The 9224-nt window shown below is 45.0% G+C and overlaps 1 protein-coding gene across 1 annotated transcript; it reads right to left on the bottom strand.

The window, feature by feature from the left end:
* Positions 1-4230: 4230 nt before the first annotated feature.
* On the bottom strand, positions 4231-7904 carry TXNIP (thioredoxin interacting protein). Its single transcript, XM_019627809.1, has 8 exons — positions 7377-7904; positions 6798-6870; positions 6530-6677; positions 6221-6323; positions 5842-6098; positions 5583-5739; positions 5339-5490; positions 4231-5210 (listed from the first exon to the last, which is right to left on the bottom strand). Exons 1-8 carry the CDS (start codon positions 7624-7626, stop codon positions 5175-5177), a joined length of 1176 nt encoding a protein of 391 aa, XP_019483354.1. The 5' UTR covers positions 7627-7904; the 3' UTR covers positions 4231-5174.
* Positions 7905-9224: the final 1320 nt, after the last annotated feature.

The raw sequence follows: 9224 nt of genomic DNA, 5'->3' as shown, positions 1-9224 counted from the left end.
ACTTTCCAAAGGAATATAAGGCCCAAATCGGGGCTCCCAAGGTCTCAAATTCTGTTCTCATGAGTTGGGGGTTAGTGGGGTGCAGGACAGCTTGGGGAGGTAGAACTGAAGAGAAGCTTCTGTGTACCACTGGCAGGCTGCACCTTGCTCCAGGGGAGCAAAGGAGAACGGGTCACTGCCCAACCACCCTTTCCTTGATTTACACAGATATGGAGCTAAAAACATCTTGTGGTCTGGAACAGAAACCAAAGATTCCTCAGAGTGGGAAGGTGAGTCAAGCATGAAAAACCAGGAATAGAGAGAAACCCTGTCAATCTGGATAGATGAAGGAGGAAATCTGAATTTTAGACAGGTGAAGTGGAGAGGGAGAGAGCTTTAGCCAGGGAACCATAAAAGGGAAACACAGTTCTCACGACCCTGACCCCACCTTCCCATCCAGCAACTGAAACCCTTCATCCGTCCATATGTCCAGGTGGTTAAAAATATCCAAACTGGGCACCCAGACAGACATTTCCAAGAACCTGTTTACTGACCACTTGATGGATCTGGAGAGAGAGTCAGCGGCTTCATCACCCCATAAGGAATGAGAATAGACCTTGCTTGACATCCCAGGGCTCAAAGCTTTTGGGATTCACAATTAGGTCTCGTTTTCTCCATCCTCCTCTTTCTCCCATCACTCCATGGCCTGGAGATGACCAGAAAATCCCAGCCTTCAGAGTTTGTTTATTCTTTTTATCCTTACGTAACAGGCCCAATGGAGAGTACAACAGGGCCAAGCCAAGGGCAAGATCAGGACAAAACAGGAATGGTCTAAATAGGCTAAATTGGGCCTCATCTCCACTGGTTTTTGTGCTACTCAGTCTAGTCCACCTGGGGAGTGGGGCACGACGGGGACAGGATAAAATCCAACGAGATGCAATACCTTCAAATAAGTCAGATAGCTTGTCAAACGGTAGAAGTAAGATTTGAATTTAGATAGTTTGGCCCCAGTGTATATGTGCTTAACTACCACACTATACTATTTCTCCTTAATAGCATAGGAAGGCTGATCCTTGAACTTTTTCCAGGCTATAGACTTATCTGTTGGATCTGCAGCCATCTCTGAGGGTTTTTTTGTTGTTATTTTTAGCTTAGGAAAGGGAGGCGGATGTGGAGTCAGAACAGAGAATGGGGCACAAGTTTCTGCTCTCCCAGCCCCAAACTATTGAGGTCGGGGTGCTTGGGACAGGGACTAAGCCATTGAAAGGCCAGTAAAATATTTTCCATATCCACCTTATGCATTCCATCACCTAGAGATGGTTCAAGGAAAGAGTGCCAGGAAAAGGTCTGTATGCTGTTGAAAGAACTGCACAAAAGTTACTCGTTCACCCCACTTTGTACCCTTCAGCTCCCATGTGATTATTTTTTGTTGACCAGGCGCTCAGTCAGGCCCTTTCCCCACACTTTTGCCTCCCAGCGCCTCAGCCAAGTTACTACATCCTTGAGTTTCCAGTCTGTTCAGGGATATCCAGGTAGCCAAGGACTCGGGCTGGGGAAGTACCTACGTTGTTCATTTCACTTTCTCTAGCTCTCTTCTCTCAAATCTTCCTATACCAGATTGGGCCTAATGAATAAATGATACCAAGAAATGGATCTCCTCTAATGGCTCAACATACTGGCGATAGCACTTTAAAAATTAAAAGGCATCTGAGAAGAGCATGGAGAAGGGAGACCCAAAATATCTGCCCACTTTGGTGGAGAAACAGCTGGGCCAGTACCCAGGAAAGGGAACTTAAGTGAGCTTACATGCAGAAAATGTCCTGGGGTGAGGTAGAAGCTGTGTATAGAAGGCAAAGGAAGTCCAGTGGGGGCTTTTCACTCTAAGGGAAGGGTGAGTTTCCTCTGGGTGAACAGCTAGAGCTATTTATTTACTTCTTCAGATCTTGGCCGCACTGTTCATTATGATAGTCACTAATCACATGGAGTTTATTAAATGTAAATTAATGAAATGAAACAAAAGTAAAAATTCAGTTCATCAGTCACAGTACCTCATTTCAGAGGTCAGTAGCCACGTGTGGCTAGTGGCTACCGTATTATCACAAATATAGAACATTTCCATCATTGTAGAATGTTCTGTCGGACAGTGCTGGATTTGAGGTATTAGGGTATCAGGAGGGGATGCCTATGTTCCAGAACATATTTGATCCTTGGAGGATCAAATCTCTAGCAGACCTGGGTGTAAGTTATCTACCGTCACCTTGCCATCCTCTTCTCAGATCAAGTATCAGTAGCCAGGCCGTGCACACACCCAGGCTTTGTGTTCTGTGGCCTCTCCGTGGCTTTGGCCTGCTCTCTGGCTTGCTCGTTTTTGTTCCATCCTCCCAGACCCTGGAAGACCAACTGCAGACAAAAACTTTTCCATCAACTTTGACCTAGTTTCTTGGTCACAGATTTGAAAAAGGAAGGCACCACTAAATTCTTGAATAGGTAAGTAAAGGAGGAGGCAGAGGTCAGAGTAAAGGTGAGAGTCACCATGGCAATAGAAAGCCATTGACGCCTTGGTAAGGAAAAACCACAGAGGAGCCAGGAAAGGGCAAAAGAGCTACTGAGAACGAAAGACAAACACAAACAAAGATTGAAAGGGAAACTAATCTTTTCAATTTCACTTTCTGTTCAATTCACATAGATTTTATGAACTTCCAGGAACCTGACGTTTGGCATTAGTATGTGAAGGTCCACAGAAAGGCCAAACCCCAAATAAGGGCCCGGACTGGATCTGTCTACCAATGTTTAAATGAGCCAGAAACCAGAAAGTCAATTAACTCCTGCGATCTCAGCGTTTCTCATCCTAGTCACTCCTTTAGGAATAAAAATCATTTCAATTAGAAGTGGGATTGTGGTATCAATCTATTGTTATTACCCTAAAAGGAAGAAATAGGAACTGCTGAAGCACACACATCCTAAGGGATTAGGGTGGGGTTGAGTATTCAACAAACATTTACTGAATTATGATTATGCGCTTCAATAGGAACTATGGTAGAAACTGCAGAGATAAAAATAGGAGCAGCCTTCAAGTAATTTAATACTCGTTAACTTTAAATCCTTAAGTCTTAAATAATTACCTTGTCTTATTGTATATAAACCAGGTTTATACTGGAAACTGTGAAGCCAAATTATAAGACAGAATCGTAAACCTTTCCTACCAAATCCCCTCGCAAACCTCATTTCCCTGTATTTCAAGAGCTCCTTTTAAAAATTTAAAACAAGCTCGTGCACTCCAAAATTGGAATTCAGTAATGATTAGCTATGGATGTAGAAAATATTATAGCTTAGACCACCAGAAGATCCCAACTCGTTTTTTTAAATTGGGGAACAGTGTTTTTTTCCAGGACCCATCAGCTCCAAAGTCAAGTAGTTGTTGGTTTCTATCTAGTTGTGGAGGGCGTGGGGATCAAACCAGCAACCTTGGTGCTATGAGCATTGTGCGCTAACCAACTGAACTAACCGGCCACCCCACAACTAGCTCTTTAGTGAATTGGAAAAGAGTAAATGTAGCTCAGATTCCTCTTCTCTTCACCTCCAAGCCCTCACTCAGACTAGAATCATTAGGGCCCATCGGTAATGGACTCTACAGGGTTTTCAAGAATGAATTGTGAAGTAGGGAAAATCTCCATCAGGCACACTTTCTAATAACTTCTCCAGCACCATCTCACAGACAGGAAAACAAAAGTTTTTACCATTAAAAAAAAAACCTTTATTTTTATTTTTTTTTACAAAGAATATCCCCACCTGGGGTGAAAATATATCTGGTAAAGTACAAAATATAGTTTGTCATCATACAAAAGAATACACAATTAAAAAACAAAAACACGAAACCACCTTCAGCCCACGTAGTCTCTCAGAAAAGGGTGGAGCTCAGTGCTCTGACACAGATCAGTGAACAAAGTGCTAAGGCTGAGGGGAACTCCAAGTGCTAGCGGCTGCAGTTGAGAGGGTTGTCAACATCCCAGGCCCCCTAACACTGAGCAGGAAGGGGGACCCTGGGCTTCTGTGAACACCTGCCCTCTAGATTTTTATGGCAATGTTGGAGGTTCTGATCAGTGTTGGGGCATCTTGATCTCGAGTTCCTCCAAAAGTTTAGGGATGTCACAGTGGGCACAGCTGATAGCAGCAACCCTTCTCATATAATTAGTGTCAGAATTACAGAATTCTGTACACTGGGACAAAGTCTCGAAAGTAATGAGTAATACCTTTTTTTTTTGTCTTTGTGCTTACCCTTAAGAGACATAGACCAGTTTTAGCTTACATTAGAGATAGTAAAAAAAATAATAATCATCATCAAAATATTTGACAGGAACTAAAGTGCTAAAAACATCACCTCAGAATTAATTCCAAGGAGTCACATGGAAAAACACATTCTCCCACATGAAGATGTTTGTAACAGGGGAACACAGTGCAACAGGCTCTAAACATGGCTTTTAAGACCTTTGGTGGGGCATAGTTACAATTGCTGTAAGCCTGATTAAAGTACATTCTAAGCAAAGACAAACTTAGAGCTTCTTCCCTTTAAATCACATAAGAAGCTCTCTCCAAAAGGCCAGGCCAGATCAGCTTTGGGGTTTTGTTTTTTGTGTTTTTTTTTCTGTAAGTGTACAAAGGAAAGGGCAGCAATGATTTTAAGAACCTCCTTTTCCCCAAGTTTTGGCCATGAGTTTTTTCATTTTCCCAGTTTGTTAAATTGGCCCTGCTCCACACGATACAAAGTTCAAGATCTGATATTGTTATAACAAATCTACAAAGTTCAAGACCTGATATTGTTCTAACAATCGATACTCCTCTCCAAAAAACATTTGGGAAGACCATACCAGCAGGCCATTCCTACCCCTTATTCGAAACTACTGAAGATGCCTCAGTTTTCAAGGAGATCTGAGAATGTGGGGTGGGCCTGAGTTTTTCTAGTGTTTTTAAACCCATCTAGCAAACACCCCGATATCACATCTCGCTGGCTGAGGACGAGTGTGCCCTCTTGAAGGCCCCGGAGATGGGCGGCTGATCTCCTCCTACATTGGGGAGTCAGAGGCTAGGGTGGACCCATCCCCCACTGTAGAGACTGTTCAGTGTCTGAAAAAGTTCGAGTCCATCAAGAGAGGTGGAAAGAAACAAGTAGGTACTGCTGCTTCTCCTCTTCTATATGCTCACTGCACATTGTTGTTGAGGATGCAGGGATCCACCTGAGAGGAACAAAAAACAGACCATTTAGTTTTAGAAATAAAAAGAAAACCCCGGTTTTAGCAATCTCTCCAAGTTAACTTCCTTAGAAGGCTTGGAATAAACGTAGCGGTGAAATGAAAATTCTCACCTCAGTGTAAGTAGGTGGTGGCATGAACTTGAACTCAGGAGCATACATAAAAATAGGGCTGTCTTGAGAACCATCTGTATCGTCTAACAGAGGAGTGGTGGGGCTCTCCAATCGGTGATCTTCAGGAATGATATCCATATAGCAAGGAGGAGCTAGAGAGAAAAAGAATGAGGATAAGAGGCCTGGCCCCATTTTAAAACCCAAGCAGGCCAGAGGGGAAGAAAAGATATTAGGTCTGGCTCACCTTCTGGGGTATCGGGGATGTTTAGGTCCACCCAGCTCATCTCTGAGCTGGTTCGGCTGGCCATGCTGGACGTCCGGCTGCTCAGACCCGACTTGCTGCCAATTACCAGGGGCAGTTCAAGGATGACTTTCTTGGACCCAGGGACGCTAACGTAGATCTATAAAGGAAGAAGGCAGGTTTGTTAGACTAGAGATCTAGAGAAGACATCGCTGCTCTTTTGACAGGTGAACAATTTCTCTCTCTAGCCTCACCCACTCACCCGCAAGAAATATTCAACTCGAAGGATGTCGCAGCCCAGGATAGAAGGCCTGATCTTCTGCACCCGAACGCTCTTGCCACGCCATGATGCACAGGTTCCCGAGATAATATGATTGCCTCTAACTGATGACAACTTCTGCGTCAGCACCTTGGTTTGGCCATTGGCAAGGTAAGTGTGGCGGGCTAAGATGGCAGCTTTGGGCACCACAATGCGGGAACATGTATTCTCAAAGTCGGCATGGATGGAAATCTCATCACCTAGCAATCAGAAAGATGAAAAATAGATGCTCAGTACAGTTAACGACTTTTCTTCTGTCCCTGTCCACACCCCCCACAGATGCTGTTTTATCAGTCTACTGTTTTAAGCTCTAGGTTTTTACCTTCACAGAATCCTTTTCTGTCAATTCGGGCCGAGACAGAAACCCGCCCATCAGGAATGAACATGCAGGAAACTTTCTTCTCCTTTTTAGCAGACACAGGGGCCTAAGTAGAATGGAGGGAGAACAGGTATTTTGAAAATGTCTACAGATCTTTTCTCTGCTTCTCTTTCCTTTCCACTGCCTACCTAGAGTAGGCAGCCTTCCCACCTTGATGGCTTAGGACTTGATTCCCTAAGGTGCTTCAATCTAATGCCCAAGACATTTGACGTATCATCCCTGAGACCCATACAATCTTAAAATGAACCTCACCATTAAATCAGGAGTACTGATATCCACTAGATCCATCACTTCAAAGTTTTGCTTTGTTTCTTGTGTTGGCTGGCTGGGGCGATCAAGAAAAGCCTTCACCCAGTAGTCTACAGCCCCATATTTTCCTTTGAAGGATGTTCCCAGAGGCCTGTGTCAAGTAAAAGGAAATAATTAACTTAAATATGCTCTCCAAGAACAGAAGGTGATCAAAGGCGGGGAAGATTTTTAGAGACAGAAAAGTCCAACGATGCATTTAGCTGATACCTACCCCTGAGGAAGCTCAAAGCCGAACTTGTACTCATATTTGTTTCCAGGTCTCATGATCACCATCTCATTCTCACCTGCAGGGAGAGAAAAGCCAGTAGCCATTAGGTTTCTTGTTACACTTAAAATGCATCCCTGCGATAAGGAATTCTTGGGTGGCATGCAAGAGTATTGCAGTACACTAGTATTCATCCCTTGCATTTTTAAATGAGAAATTCTGATGCATGTTGTTGGGCAAAAAGTTGCAGCCCTGCAAGGTTGAGGGTTAAGCTACTATCACCTCAAACATCAAAGAACAAGCAACTTATGCGTGCACACACACAAGAAAATCTCTTTAAATAGCTAAGGCAACATCCTGCAGGATCACCTTCAAAACACAGCATCATAAAAAGTTGTATTAATCACTTTTTTTTTGGGGGGGGGGGAAGGGTTGCAAATTAAAACGAAAAGAGAGACGCAACACAGAACTCCAAGCACTCAACCGGAGCAACTTAAAATATCTAGTATAGGCTCCGTTTATTCATTTCCATTCTCTTCTTAAATTAGCTTTCACCCTCCAGCAGAGCATGTCTGGGCCACTCACCTGTTGGCTGGTCTTCCAGGAGAAGCGTGTCTTCGTAGCGCAAGTACTCCAAGGTCTGTTTGCACTGCTGGGAGCCCTGCAACCACAGGACTTTGGCCACTCCGCAAGCCAGGACCCTGACAGCTTTGACTCGAGTGACTTCACACACCTCCACTATCACCCGGCCAGCCACCTTCTCCCCACTGCCGTACACCTTTTCAGGGTCGTTAAAGACCACCTCAAAAGACTTGATTTTCTTGAACATCACCATAATTGGGCTGGGTTGGCTTAAGAGTTGGAAACCAGAGAGATAAAAAAACAAAACCCTAAGTCCAAGGATCCTTTGCAATAATTTAAGGTTATCTCTTCAATTCTACTCAATTTTTGAAAAGATTTCAGAACAATTTAAGCTGCTGGTTATGCCAAGAAATCTCAAGAGAAAAATAAGCTTTCTTTCCTCTAATAGCCGGAGGTGCGCTCCAGGGTTTGGCCAGCTGGCTGCCTGCACTCCGTCTGCGAAAACCAGAGGGGAGTTCCAACTGGGATCCGGAAACAGCTCTATATAGTAGCGGGGTTGGCTGGGCCACGCGAGCGCTAGCCCGGAGGCTCGTGCTGCCCTCGTGCACAGCCCTCCCATTGGCTGCCCGGTCCTTGTTTACCAGGAGCCCGGCCAATCAGCGAGCTCGCAGCGGCGCGTGGACACGGAGTGCTCCTGGCGGGGAAAATGGTTGTTGTGCACCGAAGCCTCACGGGGAGGAGGGGGCGGAGGGCGGTGGAGCGGCTTCCCTTGGGCCGGGAGGAAGGAGGACCTCGCTGACCCTAAAAATGTATCCAGGGCTGGTGGCTTTCGGAGGGCGGGTGCGGATGCTTCAGGGCTGGGAGCGGCGTTTGGAGGTAACAGGAAACTGTGCTTATGAGGGAATTTCATGCCTCGCCTTAGTCAGGACAATTAATTTAGAAGCGCCCGTTTATTCCCGGCTCACAAATCGCTAGTCGTGTGAAAAACAATCCCAGAGGTCCAAGAATACTTTGGGATGAGTGGGGGACAGGGACTGTTGATGTTACTGTTCAGGAAGACCCCCTTTGTCCTCTTGCTCCGCATCTCCGTTTAAAAAAAAAAAACCAAACACGAAAAACCAGGATAACTGGTCACAGATTTTAAGCCGCTCTTCAGCCCTCATTGGAAAGCGGGTTTGTGCGACTGATCGCCTTCTCCCTCCCTCCTCCTTTCTCCCTCCCTCTCTAGCCCTCTCGCCTCTGCTGTTCCTCACCCCCTGTACTTTCTAGTCTGTTCTCTCTGTTCTCTCTGTTCTCTGGAACGGAAATAGTAAGGGCGTGTTCACATCCTGTTGCTTATCCATACCCTCATCTTTCTAGTTTCTACCTGAAAAATTGGGGAACACTTTGTTTATGTTCTCCCAGCTACCTTCTGGCCACTTTAGTAAGGCGTGTTCTTTAGGCTCTGATTATTTCTGACTTCTCCAGGAAGGGGTGTGGGGAGGGGGGTGGATGCTTCACTCCACTTTCTTCCGAGTTACTTTCCCTCTTTATTGTCGTCATCCCTCTCCAACCCACTAAATCAAAAGTATGTACCTATATCTGTAGCCCACACACCTCACAGCCTTCTAGTTAAAAGCGGGTACTTTCTCTTGTTTATAACAAGTGTCAGTGGGGAGAGAGCTGTATTCCTGTTTGAAGGAAGACCTCTCTCTTTTCAAAGCTTTTTCCTAAGCCGTTTAGAAATCGGTCAGAAAGGAAAGAAGACAGATGGGTCTCTAGAACATCGTATGTTCAAATTAAAAGAGCCCCTGACTCATCCCGTGTTGTCACGTGGCTGTCAGATGGACTGTCCCCTCGCTGGCCATGAGA

Source organism: Hipposideros armiger, unplaced genomic scaffold (genome assembly GCF_001890085.2).
Source record: "Hipposideros armiger isolate ML-2016 unplaced genomic scaffold, ASM189008v1 scaffold_741, whole genome shotgun sequence".
NCBI classification, from domain to species: domain Eukaryota; kingdom Metazoa; phylum Chordata; class Mammalia; order Chiroptera; family Hipposideridae; genus Hipposideros; species Hipposideros armiger.
This window is presented reverse-complemented; position numbering and strand designations above follow the sequence as displayed.

What these genes read in the sequence shown, in the direction of transcription:
- TXNIP (XM_019627809.1), bottom strand. Translation starts at nt 7,626, where the DNA reads ATGGTGATGTTCAAGAAAATCAAGTCTTTTGAGGTGGTCTTTAACGAC. An exon ending in CAGAAAAGGATTCTGTGAAG is followed by an intron (nt 6,099 to 6,220) that starts GTAAAAACCTAG and finishes TCTGATTGCTAG; the next exon opens with GTGATGAGATTTCCATCCAT. An exon ending in CACCACCTACTTACACTGAG is followed by an intron (nt 5,211 to 5,338) that starts GTGAGAATTTTC and finishes TGTTCCTCTCAG; the next exon opens with GTGGATCCCTGCATCCTCAA.